Here is a 21,283-nt window from a genome sequence, read left to right on the forward strand (position 1 = left end):
ATTGATTCTACACAGACAAAATAAAGTCCTTACAGCTAATGATGTTTGCCTGGTTTCACGGACGAGGTTTAAATCCTAGTCCCAGAATAAGATGCATGTTTAAGCCGTTTTAACTGAATGCACTTGTACTGACATATCTTAAAATGTCAGTGTCATTTGATTTGTCTGAGATGTTCTTGGGAAGCTTTTGGTTCAGGAGATTTTACACCAAATATGTATGAGCTGAGACTTGCAAAAGAAACTACACTAGATGCATCAAAGTGCACTTTCCATATTTATTTGTACGGTTAGCTGTAACGTGGTGTTTGGGTTTTGTTTCATGTTCATGCTTTTATGTCTTTTATTTTGATATTTAGTCATGGCTCCTGTCTTGTCATGTGTTTCTCTCAATTCTCATGTATTCCTGCATTGTGTATGTCTCATGTTGTGGTTGCTTTTTGTGGTTGCTCATTAGTCATGTGCCTTATTGTTTGGTATTTATAGCCCTCATTTTGCCATTGTTGGTAACACTTTACAATAGGGTGGCACTAATATGCATTAATTCATGCTTATATTGCACAGATAATAGATAACAGTTAGTGTGTAACTCATGAAGAACTAAACCAAATATTAATAATTACTGCATCAGCAACAAATGAACATTCTATATGATTTATAGATTAAGTAATCAATAAATTGTTATTAGTTAAATGTGTCATAATGTATTAATTCCCTAATAACTTATTATATTAATAGTGTAAATTCATGTGTTAATTACCACAATGGGTCGAAGCTATGTATTTCAACTTCTAGTTGTCTGCTTTAATTAATCATTAGGTTACTTTTTGAGGCACATGACTAACTAATCCAAAATCCATAACCAAAATGATATATTATTTAATCACCAACATGCTTAAAAACTCTGCAAATTAATGTTATTACACTTATTGCCAAATAATGTATTTATTAATTTGAATGGCACTGTAAATATAATAATAGTCCTCATTATAAACTCAAAATAATAATCAAATTTATTATTCCGGATTTGATGATCTGAATAATGGGTAGGGGGCGCTGGCCCAAAAAAGGTTTAGAACCACATTTCTAAGCCCTGTCTATGAAACCAGTCCATTGTCTATTGTAGAAAGGATTTTAAAAAATGGTCCACCCAAAAATTATATGTCTCTTTTTTTTTTTTTTTTTTTTCACCTCAATTCCAGCTCAGCTTTTGACTTTGTTAATCTTAGTCTGTTTTAAGATATTTTAAACAAATCCATAATTAATACCTTTAAAAAACAAGGTCTTTAACATTATGGATCATTTGCCTCTTTGCCCAGCAACACATCTTATGGTTATATAGTTATATTGTATTTGGATATGGTAGATGCGTTTCTTTCAAACACTTGTCATTTCCCTTCACAAGACTTTTAGTGACTGGAACAATATGGATTAATAGTCTGCCTTCTAAATATAACTGCTGGACTTATGGAGTAGATGTCTGTCACTTATGAGAGAAATATCAACTTTGGGTGGACTGATCTTTTATTAAAATAAGGGTCAAATAAGGATAAATGTATTACATATTGTAGTATAACTTTACCCTTCACCACACATGCTTGCATGAAAAGGTAAGACATCAGCTGAGAAAGACATCTGGCAAATGGGACAAGTCTGTAAAAAAATTAAATGTAGGAAAACCATATATGTTACTCCTTGGTTTCCAGCAAAAGCAAATCAATTTGTTGACCGAAAAAAATAATTATTTAAACATACATTTGTTGAATACTATGTGTTTTCTACCTTAGGAAATGATGCTAAAGATGTTAAAAGTTTCAGATCATTCTCATTAAATTTCAGAATAGCCTCACACAACAGTTTGCATTTTGCTAAACAAAAATACATATATGCATTTATCAAGAAATACATTTTGATCATAATACCTGTGATGGTGGTTCTAAATCTGTATGAAATGCATTTTCCTCTTCATAATCAAGAAGAGTCACATCAGTTATGGACTCCTAATGAAATAATGAAAATGGATTGGCAATGGAAATATTAAAGAAAGCCTTATGATCTGAAAAAAAAACAACATTTAATCAAAACCTACAGTCTTAGTTACTTCGCACTCTTTAATGTGTGAGGGCAGCAATGACAGTGGTATTTTCCTGCCACATTTCATACAGTTTGACTGTGGCATCTTGGCAAACTCCACAGAATCAAAGGGTAAAGGTTCAATAGAAAGCTGCTCTTGTAGTGGAACTACAAAAAGCATGTTCTTCCCATTATTCGACACCGATTTCAGGAGCCGAGTTGAGTATCCATCAGAGTCTGTGGGGATTATAGACAGCTTATGTTGCTGCTCACCACCACCTAAAAGTAAAACCAGAGGAGAGTCAAACTCAGGACTAATTCTGCCTTTATTTGCTATCAGAATTGTTGTATAAATATGAGTTACGTAGTTAAAATTTGGACATGAATGATGTCTTAAATTGTATTTACCACTGGGAAGCTCAGTAATAATTTTGATGTGCAGGCCATAAACTTTAAACATGGCAGAGGGGAAAACAATCGCTGCTGTGACTGCTATTCTTTATTGATTTTTCCACAATAGCTACACTTTAAAAAACAATTTGTTCAGTCAACTTAAAATAATTTGTAACCTGGCTGCCTTAAAATTTTAAGTTCAGTCAACTCAAAAAAAACTTTATTCAACTTGAAATGTTAAATTATACTAAGTGACAATTATATATTTGAGTTGAATCAACTTAAAATTTTAAGGCAGCTGGGTTACTTATCCATCTGCTAAGTTTAGCAAACACCAATATCTAAGTTGTTACTTAGTAAAACAACATTTCAAGTTGACTAAACTTAAAATTTTAAGGCAGCAGGGTAACAAATAATTTTAAGCTGACTCAACAAATTGTTTTTTATTTTTTTACAGTGTACATCTTGTAATGCATACTGTATTTACATTTATGAATAGTCATTTTAAGTGTACTGAATGTGTAACACACAGAAAAATCAGGTCTGTATTTGACAGACATTACAAAATCAGAAAAGCAACAGCTCAGTGTGATACATTTCTAATTAGAACTTTAGATGTGCAAAGGAGGACATTTCTGATAGCACAAGAAGGCAGCATAATTTCCAATTTCCACACCCTTTTTTCAATAAAAACCAGTACTAAATCCTTCATTATTTTTTTTATACTTGACATGCAAAATATAAATACCTGTAGACTTGTAAAACATCCAGCCCCCCCTGAAGACTTTTTAATTTAGGAAATTCTTCCTCAAGCAAAGTGGCAATCTTAAACAAACATAAAACACCACATTCATCATTAATTTTTTTTAAGTCATGGGGGGAAAAAAAGTTGCATCATGTTTGCAATTACCTCACTGTGTTTAAAACTGTCTGGAAGAGTTAACAGCTTTTTTCCAAGCCCAGCATGTAGAAGTTTTAGGTCTTCATCATCTTTTGGACTCGACAGGGTTGGTTCGGAGAGCACATAAATGAGAAAATCTGTCTTTTTCACATTGCCAGGTTTGGCCACAGAGAAACGTTTTTTGCGCCTAGGCTGGTCATTTTCAGTCCCCAACATACTCTGGAACTGCCTACGGTAAGAGTGACAAAAAGACAAATTTATAAAGTCCCCCTGTAGTCATTTTTTGATCATCAAAATTAAATATTTAAATGTTTTTTCATGTGAAAATAATTTCCTCATGCCTTAAAAAGCTTGAATGTAACTCTACCCCCTTTGCCTCATTTACTATACGCGGATCTATAAATATGCAAATTAGCCCCGCCCCACACAGTCACACCAGCCAGAGCCTCCTGATCCACTAACTAACCTGTAGTAAACGCTATATAATGGCGAAACACAGATAATGACTCATAAAACTATGTTTTTACTAGCGGACAACTACAGTGGATACTGTGACATTTGTTAAAGTTACTTACTTGACGATGTTGTGCGCTCAAAATGCCTTGAAGGCTCAAATGCAGCTTAGTTTATGATTCCAGTTCGCACCCACGAGCATATGCGAGTAAAGTGCAGACGGCTCCGGGCTACTTTTACACGGTTTCCATGGGTTATTTTTCAAGTGTTTTTTTTTTTTTTCTTTACTAGCGGACAACTAGAGCGCCAACTTACTGATTTGCTATGTAAGCTTCTGATACAAAACCTAGCCAGTTTCTCCTCCTAGAGCTTTAAAGCTACAGCCACCAAACTCGGGTCAGACCTTCAGACTGGTCTGAAGTTAGTTGCTATATCTTTTCTAACTGATCCAGCTTATGGTCTTTGAAAACCAGACTATAAAAAACAGCTAAAAACCCATAGACTTTCATTAAGGGGGTGAAAACTTTTATACAAAGAGACTTATGGTGTATCTAAGCTGTTTCTTGCTATAGCAAATCTTAACAACTCCCTACTTAAAAAGCAGCTAAAACCAGCCTAAAGTAAATGGCTGCTTTGGCTGGTCTCCCAGGCTGGTTTTAAAGTGGTTTTAGCCATTTTTTAGCTGGACTCAGCTGACCAAGCTGGGAGACCTGCTAAAAGACCAGCTAAGATTAAAGCAGCTATTTTCAGCTTAAACCAGCTAAGACTAGACAACAAGCCTAGGCTTGCTAATCATGTTAGACAAACACGTTAGCAACAAGCTAATAACATGTTAATTATGCTAGAAACACGTTAGCAACATGCTAGTAACTTGTTAATCATGCTAACAACTGCTAGTAACTTGCTAATAATTCTAGTAAAAAGCTACTAACTTGATAACCATGTTAGAAACATGCTATCAACATACTAGTAACTTGCTAATCAAGCTAGCAACATGCTAGTAACTTGGTAATCATGTTAGAAACATGATAGCAACATGCTAGTCATGTTAACAGCATGTTAGTAATATGCTAATCATGCTAACAACATGCTAGTAATATGTTAATTATGTTAGAAACATGCTAGCAAACAGGCTAGTAATATGCTAATCATGGTAGCAACATGTTAGTAACTTGATAATCATGTTAACAACATGGTTGTACCATGCTTATAATGCTAGAAACATGATAACAACATGCTAGCAAGCAACAAGCTAGTAACATGCTAATCATGCTATCAATAAGCTAATAACAAGTAATAATGTTAGAAACATGCTAGTAACATGTTAATCATGCTAGACACGTGGTAGCAACATGTTAATCATGCTAGCAACACTTTAGTAACATGTTAATCATATTAGCAACACTGTAGTCATAGTAGTAACTAGCTAATAATGTTAGAAACATGCTAGTAACATGTTAATCATGCTAGCAACACTCTAGTAACTTGCTAATGATGCTAACAACATGGTTGTAACATGCTAACCATGCTAGAAACATGCTAACAACATGCCAGTAACAAGCTAGTAACATGCTAATCATGCTAATAACAGGGTAGTAACATGCTAATCAAGTTAGAAACATGTCAACAGCATGCTAACAACAAGCTAATAATGTTAGAAACATGTTAGTAACATGTTAATCATGCTAGACACATGCTAACAACATGTTCATCATGCTAGCAACACTCTAGTAACATGCTAATCATGTTAGCAACACTCTAATCATAGTAGTAACTAGCTAATAATGTTAGAAACATGCTAGCGACACTCTAGTAACTTGCTAATCATGCTAACAACATGGTTGTAACATGCTAACCATGCTAGAAACATGCTAACAACATGCTAGCAACAAGCTAGGAACGTTCTAATCATGCTAATTACAGGGTAGTAACATGTTAATCATGCTAGAAACATGCCAACAACATGCTAACAACAAGCTAATAACAAGCTAATGTTAGAAACATGCTAGTAACATTCTAATCAGGCTATAAACATACTAGTGACTTGTTAATCATGCTAACAACACGATAGTAAGTTACTAATCATGCTAGAATCATGTTATTAACTTGCTAATCTAGCATTGTGCTAAATCATGATAACAACATCAACTGTCATACTTTTACAACTGCTTCAAACTTTCAGGCTATAGGCTTTCTCAAGCCAACGTAGAGTTTGTTCTCAAACTTTACTCATCTAGTTTTAAAATATTATGCTAAATATTCAAATGGTAAACGCAAATTACCTTTTTAATGCCTGCTTCAGCCTATTTTCAGGTTCTGTCAGAGTAGGCAAAGGAGTAAGGCCGTTTGATGAAGATGAATCCAGGCCCCTGGCTAACACATCAATAAGAGCTCTTGCTGCTGATTCCACTTCTGATGGTAATGCCTGTCAAACAAACATTTTACCTTAAAAACCTTACATAAATCAATGTCAAACCAGCAATACTATGCATTCTAGTAATGGCTATGTTATTGGCTCTAGTCACTTAGATATAAGTTATGCTTGCTCTGTGGGGCAGTCATGCCCTAATGGTTAGTGAGTCTGACTTGCAACCCAGAGATTGTATGATTATGAACCACCAAGCACGAGAGGATGTTCTAGTACACCCCCAAAATAAAATCAAGACTTTGTAAAAGAGCATAATAGGACAAATAGCAAAATTTCTCTTTGTTTTATATATATAGAATGTTTAATGGTGAGTTTAAAACAAGTTAGACAAAAAGTAATCTTAAAGTAATTTAAAAGGTATTTAGAATACATTACCCTAAAACCTCTTATATATTACTAACTACAGGTCTCATCATGTAATCAGTGATAGATTGCAATTTGTAAGTAATATACCCAGATCAAATATATACAAAATACAAATCTAAAATGTAAAAACATAGTTGTCTACTCTTTCCCACAGCACTTCAGTTTTAAATTTATGTTCTCTTAAGTTGGTTAAGAGGTCATGCCTTATGTAACATATCGATGTTTTGTTGGTCACAGCGTTTCATTTGATATGAATTCACCAAAGTTCACCAGACTTGAACTTTGGAACACAGTAAAATATGAAGAGACTTCACAGAACCTTTTGTTTCCACTCTCCCACATAGTGTGACCGACCCATAACATAAAAAAGGGACTAGTGCTTTAGTGTGTCAACACAGAGAAAGGAAAACTACATTTCATGTGGTATTTAAAGTATTTTTTGGTATCTCTTGCCTTTTTCTGTTCAATCTTCTCCTTTACAGGAACACTGTTGTGAGTCCTGTGGCCTCCTTCAGTGCAGGACAGACACACACACGTCTGATCATCTCTGCAGAACACTTCCAGAGGTTTCTCATGTTTCTGGTATATATAATCATCCAGATTTTTCACAGCGTTGATCAGTTTGTGTTTCTTTAGACGTGGGACTCTGTGATGAGGCTCCAGGTGAGTCTCACAGTAAGAGCTTTGACACGTCAGACAGGACTTCACAGCTTTCTGCTTTCTTTCAACACAGAAGTCACAGAACACGTCAGATTTTCCTAAATTGAGCTTCTCCTGAAACTGTTCTGCAAAACTCTCAGCATTGTATTCAGAGGTGTCGCTATGGTTTCTGGGACCCCTGAGTAGCACATTGACTTGGGGCCTGTGTAGAATTTGCTTTTGGGGGAGTGAAAGCAGGTGTAGGTTTGTCCCCCTCAGTAGAGGTTGCTTTCCGGTGCCCCGCTCTCCAATCATGGCCCTTTGAATGGCCATCCTGAACTCCCCCCCTGTTATAGCCCCACTGGTTGTATTAATCTCAAGATCAGGTCTTCTGCTGAATGTTTCTTTACAGGATGGACAGCAGTAGATCTGTGTGTTTGTCCAGCACTTGTCCAGGCAGGTTCTGCAGAAGTTGTGTCCACATGGAGTGGTGACTGGATCAGTGAACACATCCAGACAGATGGAGCAGTGGAGTTCCTTATTTAGTGGACCACTGGAGGATGCCATGGCTGAAAAGGTAAATAATGACAATATATCATCTACATTTCTGGATAATTCCAATAAGTCTACTATTTTTATGCACAGGGTGAAAGTTTAGTTTAGGTTAGAACGTAGCTCCTGCTGGCTGATGGCGTAACTACACTATTCTTTGGCCAAAAAACTATCATACAGTGATTCACAAGTAGCCATGTATACTGACAAAATATTTCTTTCCATGCAACCTATAAACTGTTATGTAATTATATAGACGTATAGTGCTCACGGAAAAAGATGACAACTTGTAGCTTGTGTTTTTATAGGTGTCTTGCATAAGTCAAGCAACTCCCACTGAGATCTTTTTTTCAGGATTTATCTTTTGATAATGATTAACTTAAAGGTCTAAATGAGACTAAGAAGTACAAAGTACAATGTTTTTCCCTGGAGATTCTGTTTTATTCAAGAGTATGTACAAATTAATTAAAATATTGCCTAAATATTGTAACTAAACTATTGTAAACTGTTGTTACTCTGACGCAGCAGTTATTCCAAATCTTTAACTGCTAGGCTACTCCACCACAGGCAGAACAGCACATCAGAAGGTTATTCATAGCAAACATCACAGCAAAAAAATAATAATAATAAAAACAAAATAAAAAAAAAACACATTTAAATATTTAAAAACATATATTCAAAAATATATTTACATAAAAAAATATTTTTGGCTTTTTAATATATTTCTACATTTAAAATATATTTTTAAAAAATATGCAAATTTATATATTAATTGTAAATATATTTTCTACCAATATATTTTTGGCCACATATAAATATATTTTTTAAAAGCATTTAAAAATATATTTTGACCTCTGTATATTTCAGTCCAAAAAATAATTTTCTTACCACAGAAATACATTTAAAACTAGAAATATATTTTGGTACATGATTGTCGATATATATATATATATATATACCATTTCAAATATATATTTCATTGAGCTTCCCTGTTTGCAACATATATTAAGCATATTTCAAATACATTTGGTCACAAAAAATATTTTTTTGTCATATTGGGTCAATGTTTTTTAAAGAAATACTGTAACCCAACAAATAAAGATCCTCTGAACGTCAGATGTCATTTTCATTTTATAAAGTAGTTTTCACAGACTTTGGTTATTTGTCTGTAGTTCAAGTAGCCCAGTTCCTACTCAAGTAGCCTAGTCTCTAATGTTTGGTAACAGTCCACATCAAACAAGCGTTTAATAAATTCAATTACTGCTTCTGATAATACAGCTTCATGGTATTAAATACTGAACTAATTCATACATGTCTATCACTTACCTGTGAATAGCAGTGTTTGAATAAAAAGGTTGTTGTTTGAAGAAGCTTCCAGTTCATCTGTTTTATTTAGTTTCACCTTCACTGAAATCGTTGGTCACCTGCAGTCATACAGCAGCCCTGCCCATAATCATGACTGTGAAACAGTTCCAAATTCATTCCTGGTGGTAAATGAAGAGTGTAATGAACTTTTTTGACAAGAAAAGTGGCAAATATCAAGTTATTACAGATTTAATGTACAAATAATCATTGTAGAAACTACTTGGTTTGGTAGTTTGCAAATTTGTGGGTAGACATAGCAACTAAATCATCCTTGTTAATTCCAAATTCATAACTAGCATTTTATGAATCCCAAATGCATATAAAATCATATAGACATGCTCCACTTTTGTCTGCTTATTGCCGTACCAGAGGCTTGTGTTAAAATAAGGTAACCCCAATCTCCTCCTGAAGATCTAGTGAATAAATACCCCATTGCCTATGATGAGGTGAAAGATGAAATCATAAAGATAATTCAAAATAATTGGAATAAAGTTAAAGAGGAGAACAGATACAGTAGCTATTGGGACTAAGTATGAAACTAAGTATTATTACTAAGTATGAAATTCACAAATATATTAGAAAATTTTGTAGTGATTTGGCAAAAAAGGAAATGGATTGAGGAGGTGAACAAAATTCTGCTTATTTTTTCAGACTGGATAGAGAACAAGCTAAATTAAATTTAATCAAATTAAAAAAACTGATGGTTGATGGCAATATTACTGATGATCCAAGATGTATTGCAAAGTTATGTGCCAAATTTTACAGTGATTTATTTGCTTCAAAATTATCCCCAAAGCATATGAATGATTTTTTTCAGGCTTTACATAAAACAGTTGTGTTTCAGATCAGCATGTTTGTGATGCCTCTGTCACTTTAAAAAAAGAGACTGAAGAAGCTATTAACTCTTTAAAAGCCAACAAATCTCTTGGAACAGATGGACTTAGCTCAGAATTAAGCTGTTTAGTCGCTGTTTAGTTAGTTATTTACGGTATAAATGTTTGGAAATAATATTTAACGTTTTCAGGTTCATTCATTACCTATTTGTGGCAGGCAAGTCTCAGCCTATAAATTCTGTAAATTTTATGAAAAATACAAACAATTATTTTTTTTACGCTCTTTGTAGTGAGATAACTATATTAGCCTTAGATCAAGCAGCATGTTAATCAATCATCTTTTCCTCTTTAATATTTGCGGCACGAAATAAACATGAAAAAATATTTTAATGCATGTTAAAATATATATATATATATATATATATATATATATATATATAATATATATATAAACGATGTCTCAGTGTTTCAAAAAATAAAATAAAGTAAAAACGTTTTTAAACGCCAGCAAGCCTATAGCTTTGCCAACATTGTTTTTATTTTCTCATATATCAGCCAGTTAATTAACCGAGTTTGGTCGTTACTTTAAAAAGGAAAAGCTTGAATTTAACAAACACAAAATGTTCCAAATGTATTCTAAATTAACTTAATAAAGAAACGGCTCTATCGTTTCAATTAAAAGTTCCCCCTCGGCTCGGCGGGATTCTCGGACCATTGTTTCAGGAACGCGGATCGCGAATCATTCAATTCACGAAATGATTCACAAACCCGCTCAGAAGATCAGATCTAAATCAAATGATTCGCGATCCGTGCCCCGAAGTCCCGATCTGAATAATGATTCGCGAACCATCACTTCAGATCGGGATTTCGGAGCGCTAATCGCGAATCATTTAATTCACGAATGATTCGCGAACCCGCTCAGAAGATCAGATCTAAATCAAATGATTCGCGATCCGTGCCCCGAAGTCCCGACCTGAATAATGATTCGCGAACCATCACTTCAGATCGGGATTTCGGAGCGCGAATCGCGAATCATTTAATTCACGAATGATTCGCGAACCCGCTCAGAAGATCAGATCTAAATCAAATGAATCGCGATCCGTGCCCCGAAGTCCCGATCTGAATAATGATTCGCGAACCATCACTTCAGATCGGGATTTCGGAGCGCTAATCGCGAATCATTTAATTCACGAAATGATTCGCGAACCCACTCAGAAGTTTGGATCTGAATCAAATGATTCACCATCGGAGCTATGAAGTGCCGAACTGAATAATGTTTCGCTAACCATTGTTTCAGATCGGGATTTCGGAACGCAAATCGCGAATCAACCAATTCACAAAATGATTCGCAAATCGGCTCTGAATTTCGGATCTTTTGATTCGCGATCTGCGCTCTGAAATCCCGCATTGAATAATGATTCGCGACCCATCATTTCAAATTAGAATTTTGGAAGGCGGTTCGCGAATCATTTAATTCACGAAATGATTCACAAACCCGGTCAGAAGATCGGATCTGAATCAAATGATTTGCGATCCGCCCTCGGAAGTCCCAGTCTGAATAAATGATTTGCTAACCATCATTTCAGATCGGGATTTCGGAGCCAGGATTGTCAAATAAAAACATTTTCTGTTTTTGTAAAATAACTAGAAAAGTATCAGGGCTTTGGTGTCAAATAAATACATTTCATATTATTGTACCTTTACATCATAACTTCATGTGCCAGTCAGCAATGGCAGGCAGTTTCTGTCAAATGAAAACATTTTCTGTTCATATAAAATAACTTGAAAAAACTGTCAGGGCTTTGGTGTCACATAAATATATATATATATATATATATATATATATATATATATATATATTGTACGGTTACATGATACTTGACAGCGATCTTGTGGAGTTCGCTTCAAATACATTTTATATTAATAAACATTACCTTCAGATACCAGTCAGCAATCGCAAGCAGTTTTTGTCGCATAAAAACACATTCTGTTCATATAAAATAACTTGAAAAGTGTGTCAGGGCGTCAAATAAATACATTTCATATTTTTGTATGGTTACATTCGGGTCAAATACATTTTGTACTAATAAACATAAACTTCAGATACCAGTCAGCAATCGCAGGCAGATTCTGTCAAATAGAAACATTTTCTATTCATATAAAATAACTTGAAAATTGTGTCAGGCCTTTGGTGTCAAAAAAAATACTTTTTTTTTTTTTTTTTTTTTTGTACAGTTACATTGTACTTGCTGGCGATCTCATGAAATCGCGTCAGATACATTTTATAATAATAAACATAGCTTCAGATACCAGTCAACAATAGCGGACAGTTTCTGTCAAATAGAAACATTTTCTGTTCATATAAAATAATTTAAAAAAAACTGTCAGGTACAGAAGCCCTGAACTGCATGGTGGGGAAAAAAAAGAAAACCTATAGTGGAGGGGAGAAAAAAAAAATCTCGTTATTTTGACATAACTCGTTATTTAAGTCGTTACTTCTTAACTCGTTATTTGGTGGGGGGAAAAAAAGAAAACTTATGGTGGGGGAGGAAAAAAATTTAAAACTTATCTCCTTATTTCAAAATAACTCGTTATTTCGAGATATTAGTCGTTATTTCGACATAACTAGTTATTTCGAGATATTACGTCGTTATTTCGACATAACTCGTTTTTTCGAAATACTAAGTCGTTATTTTGACATAATAATTCGTTATTTCGAGATACTAAGTCGTTATTTCGACATAAGTCTCATTATGATAAGGTTTGTAGTTATTTCGATATGAGCCACTAGAGGGCAGAATAAGACAGGGACTCAATTAAAGGACGCCTTTTAATTATGTTCACCTACTGTTAAGCACTTATAAGTTGGTGCTCCAAAATCCTAGAGGTTTATCATGGGAATTTGCATTCATGCCAGGAATTCATTCAAGACTAAGCTTTATTGAAGTTTAAGGAGCCCATAAATGCTACATATTACCGTAAAAGGTTATCATTAATACCCTATAGGCGTTTATTCTGTGTAGTTTTCATAACACTGGATATTGTACTAATTCGTACTTTTCTAATACTGTACGTGGCCTAATGGGCAATTAACTTATTTTACAATTGCATAGCTAGCTTTTAGTTTTGTGCTAATGGCCAGTATTGCTCTTTTATAGTTTATCTATTAGATCTGGTTCAGTGTGCTGGGAATATTCGCAAGTTTTATCAGCTTTATCAGTCGGCTTTGCTTATACCCACTTCTAAATCCCCTCTAATGTGCATCATAGTGTTCTGTATTAGACAAAATCATGACAGTTCACCACATGATAGCTAATCCAACACCCAGTAAAGACACCCCACTGCGCAATGTGACGTCGTAGTGACGTCTTTTCCATGTAATTTTTGGACGTCCAATTTCCGTCCATTGATGGGGTTGTTTTGTAACGCCAGACGACGTCTTTTTTCGACGTCTACCGCACGTCTAATGTTGACGTCGGTGGGACCTCCATGTAAGGGCTATTTATAGTCCAAAAGTGGTCGTTTGTGGACATCTTTTCAACATAAAATTTTGATTTAACACGTCATTTTTTATACAACTTCTATGTAGTCCTATGTTTCAAGAGGGTGGATGACATGTTTTCTGTATCATGTATTCATTTTCCTGTACCTTTGTTTGGCTCAGCAGTTTGAACTGGAAATGCATTACACCTTTGTATGCTTATCACCTGCTGTTTACAATAAAACGTATAATGTTAATTTCATGAACGATTAAAGTGACTAAGAGACAGTAACATCAACCAACCTTGCATTATCTGTAAACCCCGTAGCTAGCACAAGTAACAAGCTAATGTAAGACGAAAAAATGCGTGCTGTGACCCTTGACCATTCGCAGCTTTATTGTAAGACAATAACGCCAAAGACTATACGTACACATGGCCATTGAAATAAATGCTGACCGAACTTAGCTTCAATTTCTAGGAAACGGGTTCACCAGTGATCTGAAGACCTGTGCCGTCCAGAACACTACGGCTCTGACTCGCGCCAAGCCGCCAAATGCCTCGTCTTGCCTCGGCCAATCAGAGTGGCGTTTATGATGATGTGCTCGTTTCAGCCAATCAGAGTGATGCTGACTGGTTTTTGCCTGGTTGAAATCCTCCTTGATCAAAGAACTTATATTGTTGCCTAGCTTGATAGAGAGCTGTCTGTCCTTGACTTTTTTGCAGCTGTTGGTTCTTTTTAAGATAGGAATAAGGTGGATAGGCTAGGCTACCATGATTTTTTTTTATATAAAATATATAAATTCATATAAATATAATTTATATATATATATATATATATATATATATATATATATATATATATATATATATATATATATAATATAAAAAAAAAAAAAATAAATAACTTGATTATAGGCTACTTTAAATAAAATAAAAACTGTTAAAGGAGAACAGGAAAATGTAAAAAAAAAAAAAAAAAAAAAAAAACATATGGGCTACCAAATAAATAAATAGTAATACAGATAATAAATCTTGTTTGTTTATAAATAATCTGTATTCATATATATAATCATGTTGATAGGCTCTATTTTGTAAAACACATTTACTGCAACTGCCATAGACGTCCAAATGACGTCCAAAAAAACCCAGATCAAATGTTGAACGTCAAAATGACGTCCAAGTTGGGTAATGGATAGACGTCCAAATAGTGGACCTAGTTTGGACGTCGAATAGATGTTCAGAATTGGTCGGACCGACGGACCCGATATAGACATGATCTGCACGTCTATCCGACGTCCAATGTGTATATCACAACTGCCATAGACATCCAAATGACGTCCAAAAAAAATAAGACAGATTAGGTCAAATGTTGAACGTCAAAATGACGTTCAAGTTGGGTCATGGTTGGACGTCCAAATAGTGGACCTAGTTTGGACGTCGAATAGATGTCCATAATTGGTCATGGACCGACGGACCCAATATAGACATGATCTGCACGTCTATCCGACGTCCAATGTTTAGTGGGACTTACGCAGTCAAGACCGTGGCCGGCTTCCTTAGAAATAGGATAGCGCCCACGCCCGCTTCGTCCCGTCCCGCAACAGTCGGAGAGGATGCCGACAGTGACAGAAATGCCGCCTCTTCATGCGCTGGAGTAGTAAAATAATAGTTAGCCTATATTGATTACTAATTTGAATCACTACATTATAACGAAAACAATATCTTAAATAAATTAAGAGTACACACACCACCACTGATCTGGTTTATTTGTTAACTTCACACAATCGTATAATCGCCTAATTCTGAAAAACGCAATATAAAGTGGCTTGCAAACCTGCGTCTACGGTCAGGAGGAGAGTGGAATAATGTTTGTGTGTGCTAGTGGTTAATAAAATATATAATAATATATTAAGATATTAATAAGGAAATATATAAATAGATACAGGGTGAGACAGTGAGAATTTACTCGAATGCCAAACGCCACAAGTACACACGATGTATTTGCAGTTTCGAGAGCTTCATTGATTGTAACGGAACATTGTGAGATTGCAATAAATTTAAGTGAGTGACAGCTTTTTAGTGACTATATAGAAGCGCTATTTGCTCGCTTTCTAGACTATAATCGCTTTATGTGCTGCTAAAAGGACCAAGAACCCTGCATGCAGCAAAGTTTCAGGAGTGAAACTATATTTTTAATAGAGTATATTTTTACTCACCTGTTTCTTGTGCTTTCTTATTAAAATCCATAAAAGTAAATAGTGAAATGTCTACATCGCTAATGTCATAGAACAGTTTAATACAGCGGGGCAGATTGTAATGCAGTGTTACAACATTCCCCATCAGTGCAATTGGAATATAAAACTGGTTCGTGTCTTCTGCTGGTTTGTCGAGCATTAATAAACTATCGAGACTGATAAATAACAGATTAAAATAATATCATATTTGTCTCATTTTAAATGAATACTAAAAACTGAGATGAAAAATTACTTCAGCCAGAAATGTACTTTTACTATGGTAAAATAAATATTCAGCGATATCTGCAAAAGGCTTTTGAATTTTGGCGCACTTTTTTCTCTGTATAGTGTTGCTATGGCATCTAGTAAATACCATAAATTTGGTTATGCTGGTGTGTGTGGAAATATGTAAACCACGCGTGTTACAATTAACCCCGCCTTAGTTTGTGCCCCGTGCACTCCTACTCTTAATTTATTTAAGATATTGTTTTCGTTATAATGTACTGATTCAAATTAGTAATCAATAAGGAGGCTAATTATTATTGTACAAATCTGCGCGCCTCTCCTGACATGATCAGGCGACATAAACAGGAGGCATTTCTGTCACTGTCGGCATCCTCTCTGACTGCGGGATGGGACGAAGCGGGCGCGGGCACAATCATATTTCTAAGGAAGCCGGCCACGGTCCTAACCGTCTTTACTGGGTGTTTTTAGGGGATATTTGCATTTATTCACGTGCGATTGGATTAGCTACCATGTGGTGAACTGTAATGATATTGGCTAATACAGGACACTATGCACATCAGAGGGGATTTAGAAGTGGGTATACGGAAACCGACTGATAAAGCTGATAAAACTTGCGAATATTCCCAGCACACTGAACCAGATCTAATAGATAAACTATAAAGCTAAAAGAGCAATACTGGCCATTAGCACAAAACTAAAAGCTAGCTATGCAATTGCAAAATAAGTTAATTGCCCATTAGGCCACTTACAGTATTAGAAAAGTACGAATTAGTACAATATCCAGTGTTATGAAAACTACACAGAATAAACGCCTATATGGTATTAATGATAACCTTTTACGGTAATATGTAGCATTTATGGGCTCCTTAAACTTCAATAAAGCTTAGTCTTGAATGAATTCCTGGCATGAATGCAAATTCCCATGATAAACCTCTAGGATTTTGGAGCACCAACTTATAAGTGCTTAACAGTAGGTGAACATAATTAAAAGGCGTCCTTTAATTAAAGAGTCCCTGTCTTATTCTGCCCTCTAGTGGCTCATATCGAAATAACTACAAACCTTATCATAATGAGACTTATGTCGAAATAACAACTTAGTATCTCGAAATAACGAACCGTGCAGAAATATACAAAAATATTAAATGTATTTTTTGAACTTTTTCAAGTTATTTTATATTAACAGAAAATGTTTTTATTTGACACAAACTGCTTGCGATTGCTGACTGGTATCTAAAGTTAATGTTTGTTATTATAAAATGTATCTGACGCCAAATCCAGGAGATCGCTAACAAGTACAGTGGAACTGTACAGAAATATACAAAAATATTACATGTATTTTCTCAACTTTTTTCAAGTTATTTTTTTAGAAATAGAAAATGTTTTTATTTGACGACAACTGCTTACAATTGCTGACTGGTATTTAAAGTTAATGTTTGTTATTATAAAATGTATCTGACGCCAAATCCACGAGATAGCTAACAGGTATGAAGGAACCATACAAAAATTTTAAATATATTTCTTCAACTTTTTTCAAGTTATTTTATATGAACAGAATGTGTTTTTATGTGACAAAAACTGCTTGCGATTGCTGACTGGTATCTGAAGTTAAAGTTTATTAATATAAAATGTATCTGACGCCAAATCCACAAGATCGCTAACAGTTATAATGGAACTGTATAGAAATAAAAAATAAATTTAAATGTATTTTCTAAACTTTTTTCAAGTTATTTTTTTATAAATAGAAAATGTTTTTATTTGACGATAAACTGCTTGCGATTGCTGACTGGTATCTGAAATTAATGTTTATTAATATAAAATGTATCTGACGCCAAATCCACAAGATCGCTAACAGTTATAATGGAACTGTATAGAAATAAAAAATAAATTTAAATGTATTTTTTCAACTTTTTCAAGTTATTTTTTATAAATAGAAAAATGTTTTTATTTGACAAAAACTGCTTGCGATTGCTGACTGGTATCTGAAATTAATGTTTATTAATATAAAATGTATCTGACGCCAAATTCACGAGATCGCAGACAAGTATGATCTAACCGTACAAAAATATGAAATGTATTTATTTGACACCAATGCCCTGACACTTTTTTCAAGTTATTTTATATGAACAGAATGTGTTTTTATGTGATTAAAAACTGCTTGGGATTGCTGACTGGTATCTGAAGTTAAAGTTTATTAATGTTTATTTCTTCAACTTTTTTCAAGTTATTTTTAATAACAAAAAATATTTTTATTTGACAAAAACTGCTTGCGATTGCTGACTGGTATCTGAAGTTAATGTTTATTAATATAAAATGTATCTGATGCCAAATCCACGAGATCGCAGACATGTATGATCTAACCATACAAAAATATGAAATGTATTTATTTGACACCAAAGCCCTGCCACTTTTTTAAAGTTATTTTATGTTAATAGAAAATGTTTTGATTTGACAAAAACTGCTTGCGATTGCTGACTGGTATCTAAAGTTAATGTTTATTAATATAAATTGTATCTGATGCCAAATCCACCAGATCGCTAATTAGTATAATGGAACCGTACAGAAAAACATACAAAAATATTAAATGTATTTATTTGACACCAAAGCCCTGACACTTTTTTCAAGTTATTTTATATGAACAGAAAATGTTTTTATTTGACAAACTGAATGCCATTGCTGACTGGTATCTAAAGTTAATGTTAATTAATATAAAATATATCTGACGAAAAAAATCCACCAGATAGCTAAAACGACTTAGTATCTCGAAATAACGAGTTATTATGTCGAAATAAGGAGTTAGTATGTGGAAATAATGAGATAAATTTTATTTTTTTTCAAATACTTTTTATATTAATAAACATTAACCTCAGATACCAGTCAGCAATTGCAGACAGTTTTTGTGAAATAAAAACATTTTCTGTTCATATAAAATAACTTGAAAAAACTGTCAGGGCTTTGGTATCATTTTTTTGTTTTGTTTTGTTTTGTTTTGTTTTGTATGGTTACATTATACTTGCCAGCGATCTGCCAGAGTTCGCATCAAATACATTTTATATTAATAAACATTAAATTCAGATACCAGTCAGCAATCGCAGGCAGTTTGTGTCAAATAAAAACATTTTCTGTTTATATAAAATTTCTTGAAATGTGTGTCAGGGCTTTGGTGTCAAATAAATACATTTCATATTTTTGAACAATTACATTATACTTGCCAGCGATCTTGCGGAGTTCGCCTCAAATACATTTTATATTAATAAACATTAACTTTAGATACCAGTCAGCAATTGCAGGCAGTTTCTGTCAATATAAAATAACTTGAAAAAACCGTCAGGGCTTTGGTGTCAAATAAATACTTTGGTTTTTGTACGGTTACATTGTACTTGCCTGCAATCTTGTGGAATTCCTGTCAAATACATTTTATATTAATAAACTTTAACTTCAGATACCAGTCAGCAATCGCAGGCAGTTTCTGTCAAATGAAAAAAAAAAATCTGTTCAGATAAAATAACTTGAAAAAACTGTCAGGGCATTGGTGTCAAATAAATACATTTCATATTTTTGAAGGTTACATTATACTTGCCAGCGATCTGGTGGAGTTCCCCTCAAGTACATTTTATATTAATGAACATTAATTTCAGATACCAGTCAGCAATCGCACACAGTTTTTGTCAAATAAAAATATTTTCTGTTCATATAAAATAACTTGAAAAAAAGTGTCAGGGCTTTGGTGTCAATTTTTTGTTTTGTTTTGTACGGTTACATTATACTTGCCAGCGATCTTGTGGATCCAGCATATTTTTTGGCTGCATGTCATTTTCTCCATTATGTTTCTGTTGCCTATAGATTCTTTGCGAGGATAAATCCAGAGGATATGATAATCCAGAGGATACAACACAATGCACTGCAAAACGTCCTAAGACGGGAAATGGTGAAGATGCACTGTTCCGGCAGTTATGACTGTATTTTTAAGTGTTATACATGCATTGTTTTAAATAAAGTACTTGATATTTTGTGATTATTTTGTCTGTTTTAATTGAATGTCAGTAGTACCTATGTAGAGTAAAAATAAAATAAATTTAAATGAATTCAATATAAAATTATAAAATCTACTGAAATCTATATTAACATGAATGAATTACAGTAGTATACTGATTAATTTGACTTTTTTAATAGTATTTGGCTGTAAAACAGCTACAGTTTGCAACTGTAAATGAAATACGGTTTGCTACTGTAAATTACTGTAAGTTACTGTAAAAACCCTTTGAAATGTCTAACAGTGTAGAGTGATACTCAGTGTAAAGAGAGCAAATGGGAGAAGCAGATGAAATTGATTTCCAAATCTTTTTCAGTTTTTAACTGGTTTTGCTTCAGGATTTGGTTTTATATCCACTGGTGAACTAACACAGTACTAAACCTTAATAAAAAAATAACAGAAATGTTCACAAACACAGGCACACAGATTTGTTTCAGTTTGAATAAATATCATTTGACTGCAAATCCTGATTTCAGTGTTTAATACATTACATGTCATTTAGTGTCAGTATTACCAGAACAATGAGAAGCTTCCAATGCACCGCAGGTCTATTGCTATTTTGACATCTAAAAAGTGTTTCTAAGTTTTTCAACATAGAGCCTGCCAACAGCTTTTAGCTTTAAAATAGTGTCCTTCAGAGAAACAGTTGTTATATAAATTGAGAGTCACTGTGATTCTGTGTTTCTCAGGAGCTGAAAAAAGGTTTGGTTGTATGTGACTGATGGGACGGATTCAGTCAGGAGCGTCGGAGATCAACTCTCTCACAGCTAAGGAAGAATATGAGTGATGATGATGATGTATTTTAGTCTATCAGGTATGTTTCCTACTTTCATTTATGTACATTTTCATGACATTTGTTTCATCTATTCTATTAAACAGTACTATTCAGTACTATTAAACAGTCCTATCACTGACTTTTCTCTGGTTATTGTGCCCCAAAGTGTGTAAATTAGTAGCTGCAATTGTTAAACATCACTTGATGAGTTGACAGTCAAGATCTTGTTCCAGAAGCCGCTGTCACAAGTGCCTATCTGAACAATGCCTGTTCTATGGTATTATGAGCACTTCCGAAGTCGTGTTGCCTCTTTAGGACAAATCGCTTGACATATTCCCCACTTGTAAGTCGCTTTGGATAAAAACATCTGCTAAGTGAATAAATGTGAATGTTGAAGAACGTTTTATTGCATGTAGAGGGATTGGGAATGCAGAGCATCAGAAAGATTATGAACGGGTAAGACTTTCAGTTTGTGAACTGTTCTTCATTACATATGAAACCTGTAGAGTGAAAATC

General features: G+C 34.1%; 2 protein-coding genes across 2 annotated transcripts in view; both read right to left on the reverse strand.

Annotated features, from left to right (window-relative positions):
- LOC127160593 (uncharacterized) overlaps nt 1-6,238 on the reverse strand; it is a 16,143-nt gene extending 9,905 nt beyond the window's left edge. The window contains exons 1-6 of the mRNA XM_051103230.1: nt 6,100-6,238; nt 3,374-3,593; nt 3,212-3,288; nt 2,087-2,349; nt 1,920-1,997; nt 1,580-1,650 (exon numbers count right to left, since the gene is read on the reverse strand). Coding sequence (XP_050959187.1) covers nt 1,580-1,650; nt 1,920-1,997; nt 2,087-2,349; nt 3,212-3,230 — 431 coding nt within the window. The 5' untranslated portion in view covers nt 3,231-3,288; nt 3,374-3,593; nt 6,100-6,238. The remainder of the gene's footprint in view (nt 1-1,579; nt 1,651-1,919; nt 1,998-2,086; nt 2,350-3,211; nt 3,289-3,373; nt 3,594-6,099) is intronic.
- On the reverse strand, nt 3,272-9,270 carry LOC127160591 (E3 ubiquitin-protein ligase TRIM47-like). Its single transcript, XM_051103228.1, has 5 exons — nt 9,129-9,270; nt 7,065-7,819; nt 6,100-6,242; nt 3,379-3,593; nt 3,272-3,288 (listed from the first exon to the last, which is right to left on the reverse strand). The coding sequence occupies exons 2-5, from the start codon at nt 7,815-7,817 to the stop codon at nt 3,272-3,274; spliced, it is 1,128 nt and encodes a 375-aa protein (XP_050959185.1). The 5' UTR covers nt 7,818-7,819; nt 9,129-9,270.
- Between the last annotated feature and the right edge of the window lie 12,013 nt (nt 9,271-21,283).

This window comes from Labeo rohita, unplaced genomic scaffold, assembly GCF_022985175.1.
Source record: "Labeo rohita strain BAU-BD-2019 unplaced genomic scaffold, IGBB_LRoh.1.0 scaffold_398, whole genome shotgun sequence".
Lineage (NCBI taxonomy): Eukaryota > Metazoa > Chordata > Actinopteri > Cypriniformes > Cyprinidae > Labeo > Labeo rohita.